Consider the following 25,227-nt stretch of genomic DNA (forward strand, 5'->3'; position numbering starts at 1 on the left):
GCAAGAGGGCGTATTAATAAACTAAATAACCACAAAAGCCAAATTACTAATCGGCTTAAGGTCCCTAATAACTCAGTATCTTTCCGTGAATAATTACCATAGAGCTGAAAAGATACAAGCCACGATTTCGACCTTAACATGAACGCGGTAGCAGTGAAGTATAGATACAGGGGAGTTTAATAATGCTGAGGGATCATTAAAGACAGATACCAAGCGAAGATAACTTTAGAAAGTGTCGAGGCGCAAACAATAAGCACAAGTGGAGCGGGCGACATTGCTGCTCTCCAATTAACAAGATAAAGTCGATTGAGAGAAGGTGCCTGACACAAACGGCAGCTACGTCACGGTGGAAAGCGAACAATCGTTTGATAAAATCTATAGAAATTTACAACAAAGGCTAAACTTCCGAAAAATGTTTCTTTTATAACAACATTTTAAAACTGTTAAAACGCTCAAAGGAGAACGACATAATCGTTAATTTTAATAAATACATTATCATAAATTAAATTAATTATAGTTTAACTTGATTGAAAAGTAGCCTTTATCTCAGAACAGATACCACGCATAACCAATATACATGAAGGCGCGTCTACACATCGTAAAGATCGTGTGTAATTACTGTTGCCCGTTGCAATGTTACACAAGGTGTTTTGCAGTTTCCTATAAAGGTCACTTTTCATAGTAATTTATCTCTTATTGTTCTTACAAAAAGATATATAATAGTGTGCTTAACTGTTTTAGGAGGAGCTGATCGTACCGTATACATTCCTAATAGTCGCTCGCGCTTCTTTATTGACGCACCGATGCGCGTTGGTATTGTAATTATTTTCGTTCTACGCCCGTTTGTCCTTACAAGCGTACTAATCGCCCGGACGTTCTTATTGCGATATTAATACAGAAAACAATTACGTAACTTGTCATTTTATATTTAACGCTGAAACGATAAATGATATTGAACAAAAGAATTAATAAAGACTTCACTTTTTAAAAGCAAGTAGATTATTGGTCATGTCATAATGATTATTACGATTATGATGATGTTTTCCTGAACGATTTCAGCCACAGTGCAAAAGTGTATGCGCATACACAGTAAACTCTCTATTCCCTCACACCCATAATCCGACAGGACCGTAGTGTCCAGGCACAGTACTAATGGCTTTACTTGCTTTCCGAGGCATGGGTGCGTACGCATTTCATTCTTCCAGACTCCGGGCAATTTTTTAACAGAAAAATATAATAACTTTTTATTGGCCCGACCTAGGTTTTGATCTAGTCTAGAATCTAGCCAACGAGGCAGTCAACATAATAATAAAAAAGATAACCAATTTAAGATCGATGTGATAATAGTATGTATGTAGTCAAAAATTTATTGGAAGCATTTAGTGTTAAATTTCTGGATACTTACCGTAACAGCCTGTGAATGTCCCACTGCTGGGCTAAAGGCCTCCTCTCCTCTTTTTGAGGAGAAGGTTTGGAGCTTATTCCACCACGCTGCTCCAATGCGGGTTGGTAGAATTCACATGTGGCAGAATTTCAGTGAAATTAGACACATGCAGGTTTCCTCACGATGTTTTCCTTCACCGTAAAGCACGAGATGAATTATAATCACAAATTAAGCACATGAAAATTCAGTGGTGCTTGCCCGGGTTTGAACCCACGATCATCGGTTAAGATTCACGCGTTCTTACCACAGGGCCATCTCGGCTTCCGAGATTCTGGATACTTGACACATGTTAATTCATAACGTGTCCAATCTTGGCAGAAATAGTAAAAGTACAGTATTTAAAAAAACTAATTTACATTTACGTAACTGACCTTCACGTTAAAATCAGCATCACAAGAACATTTTACCGTATGAAAGATGCTTCATCGAAATAATTCCAGGTAATTTATATATATGTCAACATCAGTACTACGTAATCAATGTATAAAAGTTTCTCTATTATTTTAATGATACTGTCGAACAACGATTATAAAACCACTTCTCAATCAAAATAACCGATTAAATGAACAAATTAAATAAAAGAAAAGGAAAGGAAATAATAATTAAAAAAACATGAGCTGTAGTTTGAACTCATCATAAAATTCCTTTCGAATTTTGGTCGTATATATAATCGGATTATACCAATTTGAAAATTGTTTTGACATTCCTAAAAAACATCGGATACTTTATACCCAAGTATCCAATTCATTAATGCTAAATAATTTTCGTTTATTTAAATTGCTCTTTGCCTTCATTTGATAATTTGAAAATGCTTAAGATATATTAATGTGTTGACACGTTGAATGAATTACTCTGCACTCCGCTGTATCTGGCTCCGCTTACTCGAGCCGTGCCAAGATCAACTTTTCTATTAAACTCTTCTCGTTACGGCAAATATATCACTTAACGGGATGGTGTCCAGACGGGAAACATCATCAAATAAACATAAAGACTCAAATTTATTGGCCGTCACCCAAAACTGGAAGAAAACAACTGAGTGGACAATGAAGTGAATTATTTTAATGGTTACATACGAGCAGAATGTTTCGTAAAATACACTTATTAAAATTAACATATTACATTTGCATGAATACTTAAATGAATTCCTAGAATGGTAGTTTCTAAAAGGATTTTCAACCTTTTTATTTGCTTTAAGGTTTTAAAATGTATGTACATGAAATGAAATAAATTCCCTCAACTGTATTCGTATATTTCCGAATGTTGAACCGTTCCTTTAATAGAAAAATGTTATTTCTGGTTATATTTCGAATGACCTAGTTATCGATAGTTATTTTAAAGAAGATAGAAAACATTTATACGTTCTATAGGGATCATCAAACTGGTTTTATCCTGAATAACCTTCAGGACAAAACCAATTTGATGCTCTCCATCTGTCTTGATGATATTCCGTCCATCATAATGGAAATAACAAACGGCATAGTTTCAGTCCACAGTGGATTTATCTGTCAGCAAATTGCGAGCGGAAATTAATCAATCTGCTCACTGCATTTCGACGTTCGTTCATTTAGAGAGCGGAATTAACGAGCTTACTTCGGATTCGGACTGACTGATACTGCGTCGCTTCCCTGTTCTGTAATCGTATCAAATGCAGTTATAATGTTTACAGAACTTTTTTTATGTTTGGTCTATATTTACATAACCATTTGAGATCAGATTGGTCCTGTGATATTTGAAGTAAAATTTCTTTAGGTGCAATGAAAGTAAAATTTAAAAAAGGATTTATTGCGTTACATTTCTAAATGTTTATGATTTCTCGATTTTGATCGAGTTCAGTGGTGTGCTCTTGGAGAGGGCTATGCCCAGCAGTGGACGGCAACAGGATGATGATGATAATAAATTTAATTTCTAGCAACAGTAATACACAAACATTTAGTAATTTTATACGTAACCAACTAAAAACTGCTTCAAATCGTACGTACAGTAATGCAGGTCACATTGCCTGCATCACTATAAAGAACAAAACACAAAAATTCATTATGCACACCGGTCGAGAAAATTTGCATAATTACGAACGTAATATGGCAATGTGCATCATACGTCCATGCATTAAGATTTATAATCCATTGCAGTTTGATGGGAACATTTTGAAAGTAGGTGTAAATAGTCGCATGTAGACAGTCGAGGGGCACGTCAGGAATCGCGCTCCGGTGCGCTCGTGTGATGTCCCCTTTGAATCCACCCGGTATACCAATTTCACTGTTAACTGGCGCGTAAGGTGAAATTCCGTGGTTTATTTATATCGGTACGTTACTTACATTATTCATTTACCCCTTTAAATATAATAAATTGTCTTGCTCTTGCAGATGGTGAACGTTTAAGAGGAGTTGAGCCAAATTTGGAGATTAGATTTATTTTATTAATTACAATTGGTATTGTAACATTATTACACAATTCTATTTAATATTTAATTGATTAAAGAATCATGCTCAAATGAAATAAATTTTAAAAATATTAGCAAGAAAGAATTTTATTTTAAAGTTACCTACTTCGTATTTTATTTTAATTTTTGAAAAAAGTTAATTCACATAATCACAACTATTAGAATCACATGCCACTTTTATGTTACCTTAGTCTTGTCCTATTTATCGTTAAGCAAGCTCTTCTTACTTTACATAGATAATTTAGCAGGTTTTAATACTCTTGATATACAACTCAAACGAAAAGGAAATGTCAATTATTTATAATACTTTTTACCCATTTAACATTATCTTTTTAACAATTTAATTGTTTTGATGTATTTATCAAGTAAAATTGGTAGTAATACGATTTTGAACCTTTGGATTAAGTAACAGCCTGTAAATGTCCCACTGTTGGGCTAAGGCCTCCTCTCCCTATTTGAGGAGAAGGTTTGGAGCTTATTCCACCACGCTGCTCCAATGCGGGTTGGTGGAATACACATGTGGAAGAATTTCGATGAAATTAGACACATGCAGGTTTCCTCACGATGTTTTCCTTCACCGAAAAGCACGAGATGAATTATAAACAGAAATTAAGCACATGAAAATTCAGAGGTGCTTGCCCGGATTTGAACCCACGTTCATCGGTTAAGATTCACGCGTTCTTACCACTGGGCCATATCGACTTCGATTAATCGTTGTTTAATCACAGGATAATTTAAAAAGAATCGCATCACAGTTATTGCGGATTTCATTAAATATTCACTCAAAAACAGCAATACTTAGTATTGTTGAATTCCGATTGGAATTTGTAAGTGAACCAGTGTAACTACAGGTAAAAGGGATATAACATCTTAGTTTCCAAGGTTGGTGTCTCATTGGAGATGTTAGGAACGGTTAAATTTTTTTACAGCGCCAATATTTATGGACAGTGATGACCACTTACCATCATTTGGTCATTTGCCTACCTATTTAAAAAAAAAAATACATTTTAATTACTTGGGTACTTTAAACTAAAATTTAAATAAGTGAACATTACAGATATTGTAACAGAATTTTGTTTTAAAAATACAATTAAATGTTTCGAAAATAATATTTACATTTATTTCTTTTATTATAAACGTAAACTAGTATAACCTTGAATATGTTCAGTTCACAAACAAGTTTGTTTGAACGTGGAACGAATTTTATTGGTTTCGACAAGGATCTGAGCTCGTTATCTATTGATAATGTCTCGCTACCGGTAGCCCGCACCGCTGACTGTCAACCGCAATAGTTTCGTAAGCGAAGCGAGCTCATACTTTCACTAAAAAGGTTTCATAAAGCCTGCGGTTTTTAAAAAAGAAAAGCTACACTTACGGCGATGTTTTTTTTATTATTCAATACAATTTATTTACATAATGGTACATACACTTACACGACATTTTAAAGCATTGTTATAAATTAAATATTAAACACAACGTGGTACACCGAATATATTATAATTATAGATAAGACGTATTGCACGACAGATACGGAGATATGTCGATGACAAAAGGGTGTAAGGTTCATGTTCACACATACTTTCGAGTTTATATTATAAAAATGTAAGCCTATAATATACTTCGTATCGTAACTACTACGTGTTTTATTAATGAATCCAGATACTTATATAGATAGATAATTACTTATAAAGATACATAATTTTATATAAGTACTTAAATATATTGCTTCGAAAATGTTTCACAACTTTGTTACGATCAACACCGCGTTTCACAATAAAGATGAACGAACGGCTCGCGGAGACAGAAGCAGGCGCTCGAGCGTCGAAATCATTTATTTATTATAACATATAATCCGCCAAGTTATTTAAAACGTAAATGTGACTTTTTATATTCACATTAATTTATAAGAGTTTATTTTAAGCCATAAATAAATAATAATTATTTTTAATATTGAATGTCGCAAAGCAAGCTTTATTCTATCGAAATGTAAGTAAAATATTTTTATTATATCTAGAGTTATTGTAAACAAATGAAAATCAATTGTACCCGTAACATTATACTTATGAACATATTATATAAGAAATGCTTATAGTTTGAACGATACAGCAACTGCTGTGGCTCGCGCACCAATGCCGTGTAACATCGTCCGTCTCGCTTGCTCATTCGGTCGTAACAGAGACGGGTATATACACGACGATCACGTGGTACTTTACAAGACGCCAAGGACAGATCATGTCCGCCATTTTTCATTTAGTGTTGCGTTTGCGAGAACTTACACGAACGACGCACGTTTATGTTTTTATATTGAAAAATATGGATAATGTTGAAGAAAACGTAATATGGACTGAAAAAAAATGTATACAACTGATACGGGAGTATAAATCGAGACCGATTCTGTGGGATTCGAACGAAGTTTTGTTTTATAAATACGCAGCTAGAAGTGACGAGTGGGAATCCATAGGAAGGGCTTTAAATACTTCAGCTGAGGAATGCAAGTACAAAATGAACATATTAATGTCATCATTTAGACGAGAAAAGTCCAAATTAAAAAAGGGACTTAAAGATGGTAAGTTCAGTATGATAAATAATTTTTAATCATCATTAATAATCTATTTAATCATTCATAATTTCAGGTAAATCGCGTGTGACGACATGGTTTGCATTTATGGAACTATCATTCCTGTTGAATAGAAAAATTGAAAAAAAAAAACTATTAAATACAGTAAGTCCGAATTATTATTTCTAGCAAAACTTGGCAATCGTTGTCTTGTCTATGTATACATATTGACTGTGATGACGATTGAATGTTGTACCTATAGCGCCATCTAGTTGCAAGTTACAACAAAGTCGATATTCTAAAAACATAGGTTTTTACATATGTGCCACCTTCAACGTGATCGGTCAAATGGAAGTCTATCAATCTTAAGCAGATACATATACCAACCAACGCCAAATTGTATGTACATATAATCTTGGAGTTCATAATTCAAGAAAACATCGGTCTTTATCGTACTATACTGGTATGGTATAGAAATCACTAGTGTGAGTTTTCGTACGCCACATACAAATAGATATTAAAAACAATTTTAAATATTTTAAATTTTAATTATTTTTTTTTGCCCATAAATGATGGTAAGGTGAAATTTGTTTAAAATGAATAATGTTAAAAAATATATATTACAGGAGGAAAAAAGCGACATGTCAAGCAGTTCTAACATTGAAGTATTGCCTGATACCCAAATTCATTTAGAAAATAACAAAAGTCAACAACTCGCAATTGAACATACACTAGCTGCTAGTGAAACGATTTATGCACAAGATGACATCAAAGGTGAACCAGAATCTGATGCTGAATCTGATTTAGAATCTAGCAATCAAACATTTGTACGAACACCTGGGCCTAGTCTAGAAAAAAATGAAAATGTAAAAACTTATTCTGTTCAAACTTCAACAGAACCAATAAATACAGAGGAGATAGAGGCTTTTACTAATTTCGTTAAGTCTAAGATGAAAAAGCATTCCGAGAAGACACTACAAGCTGTGCAAAAAGCTATATGTGATATATTATTTAAAGCAGACGTAGGTTATTACGAAAATGACGTACATGAAGTTACAGAAGAAAGTGATATGGATAAAGTAATTAAAACAAATATTTCGTTGAAAAGAAAAAGAGATTCAAGCGCATCCATAGACAATATTGTTTTTGAAGAATCAGAGAGCAGTCGTTAATTTTTTCTCTATAACTAATTTTTTTAAAGCTCAATTTAAAATATACAAAAATACACTATGACATTTGATTTCATGACAATGACTGTAATTTACACATATCTTATTTATTTCCCTTATTAATACGCCATACAGATTGTATTTTATCACTAACCGCTTATTTGGAGTTTGGAGTCATCCTAATTCTTTCAATATTGTCACCATGTCCATGTCACGCATTCTGTTATTTAGGTTTTTATCGCATTCAATATAACATTCTTCATAATAATTCCTTTGCATTACATGTCCATTTATAATGTTTCTCAGATTTTTAACTTTTCTATTACGGTAAAAATATTTAAAAAATCATCTACCGTTTTCGTTTCTTATTCAAACAATTAACACCGCATAGACATCATACATACATACATATTCTCATTCCGAAAGATATCATTTGCTATTTACCAACACACCTATCTGTATGAGCTATACATGATCACAAGTCTGATGACAGTTATATATATGTACATATATATATTTTAACAAAAACATCAGCAAAAAAACATGCAAATACATTTTGTATTTAATGTTAGAATGTCTATAACCAGCCCTTGGCTTTCAGACCTTCGATGATTCTAGCTGTAAATTACTCGAATTGCTTTCCATTTTAAGGTCCACGACACAGTATCTCGACATATTCCATGATATACCTTTTCAAGGTCAACGAACATTTACACAAGTTTCTATGGACTCGTCTGTATTTTTCGCACAGTTGGCTTATTGCAAAAATGGCTTTCATCGGCCGTCGACGAAACATAAAACCAAACTCGATTTCCTTGACATTACTTTCCTCTCTTAATCGTCTCTCGAACACTTTTTCCCATACCTTTACACTATTTGACGTCAACACTTGAATCAGTCTTGTATATCACCTTGACATGGCATGACATAGATTTTCTCAACGACTTGCGTTAAATTATTGAAACAATCACCAACACATAAGAAATTTAACAAAAAAATAATAATTACAAAAACAAACAGTCTAATATTAGAAATATTTTAAACAAAAAGGCAACATTGTGAAGTCTTTAGGCTTACTTACGGGGCAAGGGCCGTTGCGGCCAAGGATTTTAGCAACGGAGAAGGGACGCTTGCGCCGGCATTCCGATATCGGTAGCAATCGATTTATATTGCATGTACAAATAATTACTAGTAACAAGTATATTTGGAACAATAATGGTTATTATTTGAATAGAGTTTTTCAAAAAATTATATTGTCTTGTGTCAAAACACTTTTGTTAAAAACACATTTCACGGTAAAGACCGGTAAGGGAAGTTATTTACGAGCTATTTAAAAAATGCCTAATTTCCTAAAATCTGTTTCAATTTAGCAACACATTCATATCAACGATATAGCATAAATCTATATATATTAAAATCGGGAGAAGGTACAACTAAACTGGCATTCCTATGCAGCCAGCGCCCGACTTAAAGTATTCAAATGATAGTCATACATTTGTATAACAATGTAATACACTAATTCAATTACTCGGGACGTGTGTGTTTTTATAAGTGACTTAGACTGGACTAGAATGCCATTGTTTTGTTTGCAGGAATTCTGTTTACATTGTTATAATATTTTTAGCGAATTCTTATAAATAATGTTTGCAAGATTACACTGTTTAATGAAAAATACATTTTAGTCAGTTGACTTTTAATATTATGGTTTAATTTTCCAAATGACTTTGTTGAATGTCACCACCTGAAGAAGTTATTATTTTGAAGCTTATTTCAAAATGTCATTGTTCATATCGCTACTCTGAAATCTGAAGTCTAAATTGAATGCGCATTTACCAAGGTGACTTGGACGTCATTGCTATTAAAATTTCGAAGCAAATAAGATGTGAACTCGACTACGAACTCTTTCATACAATATTTTGTATTAAGTCTTTTTGAACAAAAGAGATAAATATTTTTCAGCAAAAAATTTGTCATACATTTTTTGAAACTATTTGAAAAGTTAAATATAATAATACATTTTTGTTATTAGTAATGACTTGACTGAACCGTAGCAGCGATATTGAATGATATAAATGGAACATAAGAAAGTGTTCACAGTAGTTTGTAATGGTGGGCGAACAGACCAAATAATCTTAAAGAAAAAAGCAGAGTAAACAAATTCGCTATAGAGAACATTAAAGAACAAAGCAAACAGTGTTGAGAAATGAGGCCACACGAAGGGCCATGTACTGTCGAGTGCGAAAGTGAATTACACGGCCCAAGGCTGACCGGTCTCCTCAAACCAAGTGACCTTTATGTCGAATGATAATATCCTTGTTCCCGCGTCGGTATGCTATATTAAAACCGCGGAATTATAATACGTGTTTAAAAAAAAAAAGTACGAATTTAAACTTTATTTAATGACAAGCACAATGTCTTGTGATTAAGATTCAATATTATTTGACCTGCTGTTTTTTGTGTCATATACTTAGTACTTAGTTGCTAAGTGACACTTAATAGATTACAAGTTTTTAAGGCTTTGTCATTGTACTTCCGCAAACCGATCAGGGTTAACAACTTTGTTTTAAATTATAATGATACATGTTTTAACTCGTAAACTAGAATATGTTACATTTAAAATAACATTAAGAGAATCTGAAAATAATAAAAAAGATGATTGATGATTTGAAAATGTTCGGATAAAGCGCCTAATGTGCAATTCTCTTTAATGCAGTTTCATAAATAATTTTTAACATTAAACGTTTATTTAATTTTAAGTTTATTAATTATTAAATTATTAAAAAAAATAACATCCAAATTTGTTTTTCAGAATTGGTTATAACCATGTTATTTAAAGGTTCGATTTAATTTTATATAATATTTACATTTCGCATATATTATAAAAAGATAAACGACTGGGTTTTTAGGTCAACGCTATGGACATTGACATTTGTAATTTCATATTCTTTACTCATAACACAGTCTTTCGTGTCGTCTACATGAGAATATTTTAATTGGACGCATTGCAACAAACTCGCAGACAGATAAGTGTATTTAAGTATAATTATTGGGACAAAGCGAACACAGGTTATAGAACTGGTTCCCGTTAAACATTTCGCTCATATATCGCTTTTAAATTTTTTATTTCACCAGTAAATATATAGTTGTCGTCGGAAATATTACGTTAGGGTACAATTAATATATGTTTATCATAATGGGATAGCATTATTTTAATGTAGCTGATATCTGCAAAGATGATAATTCCCATTTCATTTTGTATGCCTTAATTCTGACTACGCGAGCTTAATAACTATAATTTTATGTAAACACAAATGTTGGCTTGTATTGCCGCTGATTGTACAAAGAAACACCGCCTCACTGTTTGTTAGCGGGTAACCGAAGTATGCAAATAGTAAAATCGTGTAGAGCTTATAATATACGACGACAATTGAGCTCTATATGTTCATTTAACACGAGAAAAGTTTTACATTTTCTTGTCTTTTTAAAAAAAAATCTCGGTACGTAATTTCACTTAATAATATTCAGACACTTATGTTTGGGTTATAATGAAGGTATAGACACGATATTAGTTTTCAATAATACGTATATTGATAAAAATATCAATCGTATATAAATTATATTTTGTAAAACTTCTTCAATGAAAACAATCCATTATTTATAAATTACGAAATTAATAAGACAGTTAAAATATATTATTCTTAATTTAAATGCCATGTAACTTTTATTTCTACCATCCTGATCCTGACTATAATAAGTTTGAGGTGTTTTTAAATAAATCAGACGAACGAACATACAAACAAGCTCTCAGCCCGTATAGTCGCAATACGCTTTACCGTTTACCTCTTTTTTCTCGTGCATTTATTCAAATATTTTTTAATAAATAAATACTAGGAGCATTTTAATTGTCTATTTTATGTTAAGGATTAATTCTTCGTCATCATTGTCGTCACCAGCGAGGCCGTCATTTAACTGGCAGGAGTACAGCGAGGCTAAGCCTCTGAGCAAGTTCATTATAAAAATTTAGTTTATGTAAAGTTTTTATTGTAAGGGTCTTCATTACTTACATTTTGGATATCTATATAGTTTTCACTGCATTCACTTGGATAACGTTCGAGCAGATAAATTCTCATCATCTAACCTTGATAATTAAACATAATCTTAATGAATTGCATAGATCCGGGATAAAAAAAAATACAAATTTAACCTTAACTAAAACTAATTAGTTCAGATGTAATAAAAAAAAACCAGAAGAATTATCAAGTCTAGCTAGATATCGGAAATTCAATGTTTTCAAGAAACGTCAGACTCGATCAAGGTCTGATCTACAATCTGAGACTAAATATAAAATCTAATAAGTATAGAGGACGCATATGTTTGCATAAGAGACGGTATACCTTTTTTTTTAACGTTGGAAAAACGCATTACGCGTTTCCCCCACGGGAACAGTGGGGGGTATATGGGACTCGCCGGTGTAAAAGCCGCCGAGTGCGCCCCGAACATCAGGATACCCACTAAAAAACCAGCGGTACCCTTTCCGTTTTAACGAGGAGCGCCACGGGATCGCTTTCACATGCTACCGTGGCAATCCCTATTAATCATTACCTCGGAGTTCTGAAAACCAACAAAATAGAACCGAGATCATATTGTGTCTTGCGACGATCCAAGAATTTCACCTCTAACGTCGCAATACGAATGCCCCCAGTTAAGAGACGGTATACCCACTCGTAGTATGATAAAAAACTTAAGCTTGTTACGGTTTTAAATTTAAGCTTTTATAATAGTATATAAAATACGTATAAATTAAACTCTAAACTAAAAATTTAAGATAATACACGGTACATAATAAAACGTGTGTGCGAGTATATATAGACATAATTTTGATGGATATATATATATTATATAATGTAAGATAACATAGTACAGACGAAAAGTCGTTATTTTTTGTTCATAGTTGAGTTCCGAGCGACGCTTGTTATAAAGTTAATTATAAATAATCGTCGAAGTTATTTAGTTTATCAAAAAGAGCGACTACTGCATTTCTTGCCGGTACTTGTCTGTTACTCTTAAATCTACATTTACCATCTTTGATAGATTTACATTTGATTAAGTTTAGTATAGTGATGATAATAATGTGCTTGCAAGATTGAAGAGGTTTTTTTTACAACCTTATATGGGATTAAAAATATGAACTTAGAATTATTTTTATTTTTTTAATTCTTTAAATCAATATTTATTTTAAAAAAAAACGTAACAGTAGTATACCGGTAAGGTTTTTGTTGTCTTTATACATAAGAAACAGTTATCAAAACGACTTATTCAATGTAAAAGAATATGTATTTTAATATTAAAAAAATGATATTATTTGATGGTTATTTGTACAATTTCGATTAGTACGTTTCACAATGAAAATGCATTAATAATTTTTATTTAATTTATTTTTATTTATTTATTCTCACCCACAGACAATAATATTTACATTTTTTTAAATAATATATATAAATACAGTTATATGTGGGAGACAGGAGCCCAAACTAGGTTGCCCTGTGCTAAGGGGAATTGTTAATATCGGACGATCGAATCCCCGTCAGGTAATTTTTTTTTTATAGAATATTAAGGCGGACGTGCATATGGGCTACCTGATGGTAAGTGGTCACCAACGCCCAGACATTGGCATTGTAAGAAATGTTAACCAACGCTTACATCGCCAATGCGCCACCAACCTTGGGAACTAAGATGCTATGTCCCTCGTGCCTGTTATTACACTGGCTCACTCACCCTTCAAACCGGAACACAACCAACAACAATACCAAGTACTGCTATTTTGCGGTAGAATATCTGATGAGTGGGTGGTACCTACCCAGACGAGCTTGCACAAAGCTCTACCACCAGTATATAAATTAATAAATAATATTTATAAAAAAAACCACACTTAAACATGACTATGCTTGGTCGCTTAAAATATAGAATGTACTTATTTACATATCACAGTCAAAACGATCGTGTGTTAAAGTTACATAAATTAGCATCGCTAATACTTTATATAGCGATTCGCCTTAAAAATAATTCGACAAAGTAGACATAACGTTTTTTATTATCTTAATGGACATTTTATTAACAATTATCTTCCTTTATACGATGCCGTTATATCTCGAGCAAATTCTTACATTCAAAAATCGTATCTTTGTATAGTAAACCTACAAATACTATATTTATGAAACTAAAACAGCTCAGACATGATGATAGATTGTATCGTAAAGACGCGATAACGTAATAAAAAACAACAAAACTTACTTTTATATTTAAAATATTAATACAGTATTTACATTTTATTAGCATCATTCGAACTTAACACATAGAAAACTATAATAAAATAAATTGTTTTATGATATGTTAATTCTATTCGAAAAGTGCATACAGGAATGTTTGTTCGTTGTTTGGAAGCTAGCCAATACGATAAAAGGTTAAAAATTAAACGAAGCGCTTCTATTGTTCGGACTTCTTCATATTCGGAGCAATTTATTGGAATATCATTAGATGTAAAGTTATATAACCGTTGTTATATTTAACATAGTATTTATTATGTTATATATTATGTAAAATTGATAGAGTTTTAGAAACTAAGTCAGTACTATTATTGAAAACGAATTTCGGCTACAGAGGTTTAACAACGAGTTAATTGCGCAAGTGTGCGCGAAAGCAGCAAACTCCCTCTTCTCTTCTCTGTTCCCCCTATGTGATGGCAATCCTACACAACCAGACATATAATACATGCAGGACTTACGGCTTTATTTTCTTTTGAGGTACCGCTGCAGGTACGTAATTATTATAAAACATTACCATATAAACATTCAATTATGTGGTTTCGGTGGGGTAGAATAGACCCATCTCAACCTGTGGGTGTCGTTAAAGCAGACTAAGGGTTATTTTATTAAGGCCATCAATCGAGCACGAAACCGCTTCAACCACCCGTATTGTGGTGTGGAACCTAGCTGTATATGCATTCCTAGAGAGGGAACGTGATGTACACGACTGGCCGTAAGACTCTGCTACATCTTCACGCAGCTTACACACTGAGCTGATCGAAAATAAATGGCCTTATCCCATTTTTTCATTTCCCAAGCTAAGAAAGAAGATAACTATGTAAATATTTTAAACGTTGATGCATATATCTTATAGCAAGGAATGAAATTATAAGGATCAATCATAGCTCGATAATTCAATACTAATACTAATAGGGAAACTTATCTTGAACGAGCAATTAGATAATGAGCGGAAACTATTTTCCTTATATCGTATTCCTGATAGCTTTATTACATAGTCATAAAGTTAAATAGAACTGGCAACATTGTCGCATAACACGTGCTTCGTTGCAGGTGATAAATGTACGAGTATGATAGTTATTTAATATGTGCAACGATATATTTAAAGGATATTCGGCTAAAAATATTGTATCGTCGTAAGTTAATTATGGAATAGGTCTAATCATTCTATTCGATATTCCGTAAGAATGAACGCGTAACCTAATGCGGAGATTATTAAATGTCGAAATGTAATATGCGATATTGGTTACATAATTATAATAATTAAAGACTACACACATCGAAATAGCGTTTCCTGATAGGTACAATGTTGGTGTCTTCAAATCCAGAGTAAACAGGTTTCTTATAGGCAAGCGTGCTACATCTGTCAACGCTGGCTTATTAATTGTAAAAAAAAGCGTATCATCTTGTGTCGTTTTCTTGAGATCCGAAGAGGGTTCTTTGGGGAATAGAACTACAGCAGTGCTTTCTTGTAAGAACTCACTTCATTACTGTTTAATGTTAAAAACTGATTTATGGTGACATACTATTATGATGTGAGTTTTCTTGAAATGTTATGATTATAATGATAAATTTCGCATATCACTTTCTGTCATTTACGACCGATTTCTGCGGTGAGTTTCGAGTTTGCTCCTACAGAATACTCCTACAGATCAAGAATTTAGTGTTTATAATATAATTTTACCGAAATACGTCATACGTCAATTCGAATGCGTAGCATTTGTAACGGAATATTCCTCGATATATTTATCATAATATTTAAATTATTTCGGATATTAAGTGTCATTAAGTAAACGGTATCAACGATAATACGTACAGTAATATTGTTTATAGCTGATGGTAGACGAACATTAAAATTTACCGTCTTGACGTATTTTTAACTAATAAAATCGTAAAAACCAATCATAAAAACATAGTTGTATATATAAATTAAGTCCATTTTTTGTCTGTTCTAAAAAAATATGTGTTTTTTCTTTATATAATATACATAATGTATCGTGTAAATACCTTATTGTATTTATTTTCATTGTCGACTAAAGCTGAAAGAGAATGTATTTTGTCATTTTGTCATTATGATTGCCTTTTTACTACAATGGGTAGGTTGACTGGCAAATGGGTCACCTGATGGGAAGTGGTCACCACCGCCCAAAGACATTACATCTGTAAGAAGTAAAAACCATTATTACCATTGCCAATCAATCTTGTGAACTATGATATTACTTACATCCTTTCTACCTCTAATTACACTGGCACACTCACCCTTCAAATCCTTGGTAGGTAGTAGTTGTTTAGTGGTAAAATTAGTGATGAATAGTGTGCGTTTACAAAATCCTACCATCAAGAAGAGTGCCTTTGCATAATTTGTCTATATAAATAATATTGAAAATAAAATATACATCATATATATAGCGTAGTTTAGCTAATAATGTCAAGGTAATGGGAGATAATGATCAGGTTTTTCGCCAAAGTCAAAACTTAATATGGAAGGTTTTTATATCATCAAAATAATTGCTATATAAATACTTTTTGTAAATAAAATGCAGTTTTGCAATTTGCTTTTATGGCAAATAAAACAATGTTGCGACTTTAGCACAAATATTCAGCCGTATGAAACGATATGGTAATATCAAATTTTGTAAGTAATTTTCCGTACAGTTAGTACAAAAATAATGTTTCAAACAAATAAGGAATATTTATTTTTATATTTAGTTATTAGTACATTTAAATTTTAGGTTTTTCCTTTAGTTTATTTAAAGTTAAAAAGACACAAATTTTTGGTAGTAATTAGCGATTTGTTGGTCACTCAACTTTTATTTTCTATTGGTTTTATTTTATTAATATCATGGATTATTTTACTTGTAAATAACAAGTTAAATACCACTCATTTTTTATTTGTTATTTTATTTGTTCGTTGACTTTGCAACCGAGAATAACCAACATCGAAAAAAAAAACGCTACATTATCAAAATGTCATATTTTCATCACCCTAGCCCAAATGAAATATGTGATTTGTTTTAAGACAATACAATAACGATTTGGCCTCAAAATGTATTGGGACCTCAGCGGTAATTGATGTAGAAAAAAGATATCTTCTACATTATTTATATAAAATGAACATTAGATAAATATCATGCTTTATTGATAACAATAAAAACCTCCTACCCTTAAACAATATTTCGTATTATTGTGTTCCGATTTGAAGTGAGCCAGTGTAATTACAGGCATAAGGGACAAACATCTTAGTTCCCAAGGTTGGTGGCGCATTGGCGATGTAAGCGATGAATAATATTTCTTTCAATACCGGCGGTGGTGGCCAGGTCGTCAGGTGGCCCCTTTGCTCGTCCGCCTACCTATTCTATAATAAAAAAAAAAAACTTTACTAACGGCTTACCAATTCGTATATTCAGAAATGTTAGAAGGTAATCCATAATTAGTTCATAAATGTGAATCGAAATCGAGTCGAAATCGAAAGATAAGTCTATTCTACTATACTTATGATAATGTTGATGATGTCTTCCAGACTGACACCGGCAGGTGCACGCACAGTATGCGTGCAAAAACAGGTGCACTCTCTATGCCTTATATCTATAAAGTGTCATAACCCGATTGGGCGACAAATGGACACGATCGTACAGTTCAGGCAACGGCTTTACCTGACGTCCGAGGCAAGGGTGCGTAAACTTACCGCCTAATTGACCGATCACGAGATTTGAACCTTAACATCTGCAGTCTTATAAACAAAGAAGCCGATAACATATCACATAAACATTATTGAGCACACAAAACTAGTTCTACTTTCATACATAAACATGGCAATAAATTGAATGTATTTTAATTAAGTTCAAATACCATAAAATTTTTATCGAAACAGTCACAGTCGACACATTTTATTTCCGCCTTCGTTGCATCTAAATGAGGCAAAGAAAATCGGTAAACTAGTTATGCTCGTTCGGAAATCGGATTAAAAAAATCAAAACCGGAATGAAGTTTCGAATAATTCGGACGGGTAACGGAGTCGAAAACGAGTATTAAAAAAATCTACATCAATGTTAATTACGGTATATGGATAGTGCAATATATTAATTATAAGACAATTACGCGATCAAGCAACACGGCTCTTGTACTTGTAATGCTAAGTACATATCAGTGTTAAGTAATTTCATGTCCAGTTAGCATGTTAAAAAAAAAACGACTCGTTTTGCTTGAAGGTAATAAAATTATATATAATTTTGATTAATTATATTCAAAAATCAGCATAGTATTTTTTTTACATAATAATAAAAATAAATTAAAAATATCATATTATTTGATTTCCATTTTCAATGTTTGTTGTATTCTATAAATTTGTAACTTTTATAGTATACAATACAAATTAATTTTTGGCCCATAATGTTTTTTAATTTTTTTTTTAATTTATTTATTCATAAAAGCATAAGCGTCGTTACGTATCCACGATGATCTGCTTTAATCATTTAAAAGGTGTAGAAAATATTAATTTATTAGACATCTGATATATGCTAATGATAATTATGATTGATTGATATTTAATTTAATTATATATTTTCAATGTTAATATGATTATGCGATATCGATCACGGCTGCCATTCTCAACATAGAATAGCAAATTGCATCAGAGATATAACAGAGCTGAAGTGTGTACGCGAGCACACGTGCACTCTTTATTTTTTACAAGACAAGACCGGAAATAGTGTAAATACTGGCAACATCCTAACTTCGCGTATTGACAATATCTAATCTTAAAAAAATTATTGCGCCGACCAAGGTTTTTGAATCTACAGCCTTATAAGCTATAGCTATAATAAATCATACATCAACACTATAAAATATTTACATTGAAAAATGTCGTATTATTCATTTATTACATTAGTATTTATTATAAAAAAAAAATTAATTTGAGTTGGGTTTCGTAAAAAAAAAAACAAATTTCGATTAGTTTTATTAAAGTTACAAAGCGTTATTTATTTAATATACTGTTAAAAAAACAAGGAAATGATAGTAAGAGAAGGTTTAAAGAATATTGCACTGCACGAAACAAATTATACACACAATTCAAGCAGACGAAGACTCTTTGCTTGGCCAGATTTGAACCCTCATTCTTCGCTTATGATTTACGTGTTCTAACCACTGAGCCATATCGTAACTCTTACAAGACTTAAATAAAATTTCGTTATTGATTAACCGAACAAGATTCCATTATAAACAGCATTAATCAATGTATTTGTATACATTTATCGATACATTAGAACGCTATACGTTTCCGCATTCTAGGAGTCTAGTAACTAAACAATACTGGCGTTATAACAGACAAAACGGTTTGATTTCTCGGAATAGTCGAGGCCACGATACGTTGAATATATATATTCCTAGCTGGGTAATATGTTAAAAAGATCCGTGTGTCTGCTTGAAGTAAGTTATTAAGGAACTGAGACGGATTCCGATGAGGTATATACTATTGGACACTTTATATATTTTCCCTTGTTCCCTATTCATAACATGTTCCTTACGTGTTGTACGTGACATGCTCGTAATAAGCGTATTATTATATTTGTTGCATTTACAACTTATTAATAACAACAGGAAAGCGAATTCCTTGTTATGTATGTACGTAGCACAGGCGATCATAAGTCGCACGCTTATCGCATGCCTGATATGATGAATGAGCGGAGTCAAATCTAAAGACCTACGTATTGAAATTTATTTCCGTATATAAATTGGGTCATGGATTTTGGTTACACGAATTAGTGATATAACCGATTCTGGATCTTGAATCGTGGTAGTGGTTAGAACTCGTAAATCTTAACTGACAATTGCGAGTTCAAAACCGGGGAAACGTTACTGAGTTTTTGTTATGTGCTTTATTTGTGTTTATAATTCATCTTAAACCTACATGTGTCAATAGAAATTCTAATGCTAACCGGCATTGGTACAATGTGATTTCATGAGCTCCAAATCTTCCTCTCAAAAGACGAGGAGACCTTTGTCAGTAGTAGGACATTTACTTTACACTTAAAAAAAAAAGTTGAAGTCTACAGTTATAAATTTGTTACAACTGCAACAATTTAGTAAAAATTAATTTATAGTAGTTCATAATTATACTCATACTACGCATCGAACAATCAACAATAATATATAAAAATATTTACGACTAGAGAAAAAATCGTCTTCATATCTGGTAAGTTCCGAGTTTTTTCGGTGGAATCTACACTCCTAACATTTGTTAGCGTTACATTCAACTTAATCCTGTAACATTACGATACAAAAGATCTCCTAAGGTGCGACCACAATAAATAATATTTATTTTTTAACAGAAACAATACTAGAGGAAAGTAAGATTCACCAAGAAAAAAATATTCTTTCTCTTATAGGATCGGAGCGAAGCCACAAAAGAAAGCCGTTTTCATAAAATTTTAAACAAATACGCGTCTTAAACATCTGAACTGAATAATGTAAGGTTAAAATACTATGGTCTTTTTATCTTTTCCTGTCTGGCTAGGTCGATGTCCGGGCAAAGCGTTTTAAATTTTAATCGTTGCATGGAAGGATTGTACGGGGCTAGGGTAAGTACATTTATTTCAAGTGTTTGCTCGCCTCGAACTAGTGCCTGGGGATCTGCTGCGGGGTTGATGAAGCCTTGATAGTATGTGTATTTCTTTTTAAAGCTATGAGTATTTAACGTGGGGTTTTAGGAATGACGTATATTCTTTTACGCACACATATACATTCAACAATATACATACTAATAAATTACGCAAAATTCGCTTGATCATTTTATATTCAATAGTATGTGTGTTTCACCTCTTTTATTGGCTACGATCATTTTAACACTGATTCGAAAATTAAAATTAGGGTATAAGTTTCTTATATTAAAATACTATATGTTATTATTAGTACATCTGTTGTACCACATATTATGTAATTATAAATACTACATATCATGTTTTATTGATTAACCTAAAAACAGTTTGAGTGAGCCAGTGTAACTACATAAAAAAGGACGTCACCTTAGTTTCAATAGTTGGTGGCACATTGGCAATTTAATGAATGGCTAATATTTCTTACAGTGCCAATGTTTACGATCACCACGTGGTGACCATATACCAACACGTGGTGGCACATTTGCCCGTCGGACTACCTATTATATAAAAAAATACTTACCCCAATGTTTAGTACAATGGGTAAGTTATACAAAAATAGCTATACAAAGATGCATATGGCCTATTCCAACCACAAGACGACTAAACCCAAATAAACAACTTTGACACCGATATCATTGGTCGAGATCTTGAATAATCTATAACATTCACTATGGATTCGCATAAAAATGGCGTTTCCAATGTTCGAGAAGTTGTAATCGGAACTTCGAAAGTAAAATTAATGTGGTTACAACTAGTTAAGTGGAATAGTGTTGTATTATAGATAAAGGTAAATTAATCAAGAACTGTGCGTATATTATATATTACTGTACTATAGTGCGTAATACAGCAGAACAGTGAGAAAATCGCATGCCATTTGTAAATCTTCGGTTTGTTGGCAGTTACTCTTACTCTGGAATAGGGCATACAATTAAAAGAAGCATATTAATGTAATTCAATTTAAATGTAATCAACATCATACATAATTATGCTGGCTTTTCCTCGTGAATTCATCTGCTTCAGATTAATCTATTTAATAAATTTCGTAATGAAAATTCCTTTGATTATCCGTTCAATGGTTTAACAGTGATTAGACAACAAAAAAACGGTCACGAGTTACTCAAATTGCTTTAAAGCGCTGGAAGGATCGACGCTTAAAAATTAAAACAAGAAGCTAACCCAGAGGATATAATATTACGGTTTTTGCATAGATTAAATCAATTAGTACTATTAATTGGCGCTGCATTTTTTGTTTGATTTATTGGCCAATCTGCTTGGATTTTAAGGCGAATAGAAGCGACCTAAAATAAAACTAGTTTATATTTACATATTGAACTTTACTAAAGATCATTAACGTCTTGTAAATGTTCCATTTGGGCAAAGACAACTGCCACTTCGTACCACGGCGTATTTGTGGATGACATATGTTATATACAACATTTGTATGTTGTGAGAACTTGTGTTCCCACGATGTGGTTACGAGACGAATCATTAACACTAAAAGTTCGTGATAATTCATAGGTTCTTGCCCTGATTTGAACTCGCAAACTTCAGTTAGGATATTTGTTGTATATCAACTGAGTCATTATTTAACAATACAAAACGAATTCAATTATAGTCGCTTGAAGGAAGACGACTGACTCATAACAAAAAACAATGCAATACAAAAATATCCAAAAACATGTTGGCACATCAAAATACTAAACTGTTAGAAAGATGCACCAAAGGCACGGACAACACGTCTGTGGAGACTACAAAACAACATATTAACACAATCGCGTGATGTCGCAACACTTAATCTATTTGATGGATTGAAAAAGTGTATTTTTGTGTAGTTAAAATAATATTTATCAAAATTATTAATAGGATATGTTTTCGACATACATATTTATGCATATTATACCTGTCGGCACTTCAATACAAAACAAATGACAGATGCATATTTTTTTTCGTTTGACCCAATAACCGTAACCTCGATAAAATAAACACGTATAGAATTTAAGACTTTACGGCTTATCGACAATTTATTATATATGGGCGATCTTGGAATTTACTAAATATAATATCGACAGACTCGATGAACAAAAATATAATAATTTAAGAAGTAGGTACTCGATGACGGAAAGGGTATTGAGAAATTTGAAAAAATCAGCATGTATTGGATCAAATTCTGTCACATGTATCCACCAATCCGCATTGGAGCCGTGTGGTGGATTAAGCGCCGAACCTTGTCCCCAATTGGGAAGGGGGCCTTGGTCCAGTAGCTTGAGACATTTACATGCTGCACTTTGATTTAAAAAAAAAACTAACTTTATGAACTAAATACAAAATATAACTCAATTTTTTCTTAGTTCGATTTTGATTTTTAAATTTAAAAGAACTTTATTTAAAGATGAAAATTATGAAGCAAAGTTAATCTAAGCCAATAACTACATACTACGTAAGACGATGAGGCGTTTTTTCTGAAGCTGTTCCTTGAACTAAAACCAATGTATACGAGTTTGATGAGGTTGGATAGCGGTTATCATAAATAATCGCTTCATTATCTTCAGAAGTTAACGAGCAATGCCCCCGTTTGGTATAAAAGGGTTTAGAAATACCTTTGAAGTGCTTAATAATTAATTTCAGTTCAAGAGCCTTGACTTCGAATAGGGATTTATTTAGAAGTATCATTTATTCGAGATGAAACGATGTTTTCGATCTCTTTTTATTTAATTAATTGTATACAATTATATTAATTGATAAAGCTTATTGCGATGTTCTCTTATTGAATAAATAGTGAATTGGGCAAAATAACTTTGATATATAACTCTACCGAATCCTTAGGATTACATAGGATTATTTAGTTTTAGACATTTCGTCACAAATTGGCCTTTAAAAAAATTACCTATTATAAATAAAATATATATATATCTCATCAAGCAAAATTAACCGTACCTAACAGTAAAACGTCATTAATGTTTTTATTTAAATAAATTATTAACTAAAACGCTAGACTAACTGAAGAATCGTGTACAGTTAATATAGACGCAAATAAAAACCGCAAAGTAAACGAACTTCACGCTTTACCAGATCGTTTTATCGTTTGTTGTAATTACTTTTACTCAAACTTAACAAATGCTTTGTTTTACGGTCAATTAAGATACTGTTATAGCGTGACTAACCAGGTTGTAAAAAAATGTATATATATATTTAGGTTAAAGCGTTTTCACCTTTAGGGAATTCAGAAATGTTATTGTCTGTTTAATCACTTTTAAAAAAACGATATCGATCTCTCGCTGCTTCTCTTTATAAACTAGATTCCGTATTAATATAAGGCTGAATTAAATAATATTTTTTATTATATGTAAAATAATTTAATTAATCATATTAAAATATATAAGTAAAGTAAGTTTACTCTAAAATAATGTAAAAGCTAATAAGATTATCCGATATTTAAATTTAAAAAAAAAAACCTAATAAAATAAAAATTTGATAAATACCCACAATTTGGCACTGTCCATTATCAATTATACATTACGTATGTAATGTATATATACAATAGTACATTATCAATTAATAGTCTAATACATAACTATTTTCTAGACTTATTTGTCTTTTATTTGTTTGGCATTGCATTGCATTATAAGCAAAAATTGTCTGCCTCTAAATATCCTTTAAAATTCCAATAATTAATGACATTATCTTGATTTTATAGATACGAAATCGGTGACTAAAATTCTATGAAAACATTCGTTCCGTTGATATAATTGTTTGATATGTCAGTAGGTAACAATAATGCTACTACTGCGTCACGTGTGAAGTGAACAAGGATAGATACCGTTTCAGTCCTATAATGTACTTTAGTCTAAAGATTGTATACAAAAGAATCAGTGACGTTTTCATTATTAGAATAATAATAACAGCTTTATTGTAGCTAGAGACCAGTAACATTTGTATATATCAAATTGACTATAATTACAGTAACAGCCTGTGAATGTCCCACTGCTGGGCTAAGGCCTCCTCTCCCTTTTTGAGGAAGAGGTTTCGAGCTTATTCCACCACGCTGCTCCAATGTGCGTTGTTTAAATACACACGTAGCAGAATTTCAGTGAAATTCGACACAAGCAGGTTTCCTCACGATGTTTTTCTTCTCCGTCAAGCTTGAGATCAATTATAATAACAAATTTAGCACATGAAAATTCAGTGATGTTTGCTAGGTTATGAACCCACGATCATCGGTTAGGATTCACGCGTTCTTACCACTGGGCCATCTCGGCTTTAATAACTCGACTTTAATTAACTTAAAACTAAACAGTTAAAAAACATTTATTTAATGCTCAAAATATCGCCAATTATCAAGCAATGGTTCACTAACTATTTTCAATTGTCATACCAACCCACGACTTCAAGCAATTATTTATTTACATACATTGCGAATACGTACAAAGCTGCTATTGTACTGCATAATACGGCGTAATATGATGGTTCTTCATCATGTACGAATATGCTCGACATACATGATGTTACTTAAACATAACTAAGCAAGCGAACAATTTAAATATTAAAAAAAAGAACAAGTTGTAAATCAATAACGTGTCAGCTATATGGAAATGACGGCAAAGCAAGTCTATCACGCAATTTAAATAATAGACATAAATAAAA

General features: G+C 32.1%; 2 protein-coding genes across 3 annotated transcripts in view; one reads left to right on the forward strand and one right to left on the reverse strand.

The window, feature by feature from the left end:
- Window positions 1-25,227, reverse strand: part of LOC126772810 (CCR4-NOT transcription complex subunit 6) — a 206,282-nt gene that overhangs the window by 88,303 nt on the left and 92,752 nt on the right. The window lies entirely within an intron of this gene.
- On the forward strand, window positions 6,151-9,477 carry LOC126772849 (uncharacterized). The gene is made up of 3 exons (XM_050493454.1): window positions 6,151-6,450; window positions 6,518-6,606; window positions 7,068-9,477. The coding sequence occupies exons 1-3, from the start codon at window positions 6,198-6,200 to the stop codon at window positions 7,611-7,613; spliced, it is 888 nt and encodes a 295-aa protein (XP_050349411.1). The 5' UTR covers window positions 6,151-6,197; the 3' UTR covers window positions 7,614-9,477.

Source organism: Nymphalis io, chromosome 13 (genome assembly GCF_905147045.1).
Source record: "Nymphalis io chromosome 13, ilAglIoxx1.1, whole genome shotgun sequence".
NCBI classification, from domain to species: Eukaryota; Metazoa; Arthropoda; class Insecta; order Lepidoptera; family Nymphalidae; genus Nymphalis; species Nymphalis io.

Coding starts and splice junctions, on each gene's coding strand:
- LOC126772849 (XM_050493454.1), top strand. CDS start 6,198: ATGGATAATGTTGAAGAAAACGTAATATGGACTGAAAAAAAATGTATA. Junction 6,451..6,517: donor AAAAAAGGGACTTAAAGATG/GTAAGTTCAGTA, acceptor TCATAATTTCAG/GTAAATCGCGTGTGACGACA. Junction 6,607..7,067: donor AAAAAAAACTATTAAATACA/GTAAGTCCGAAT, acceptor TATATATTACAG/GAGGAAAAAAGCGACATGTC.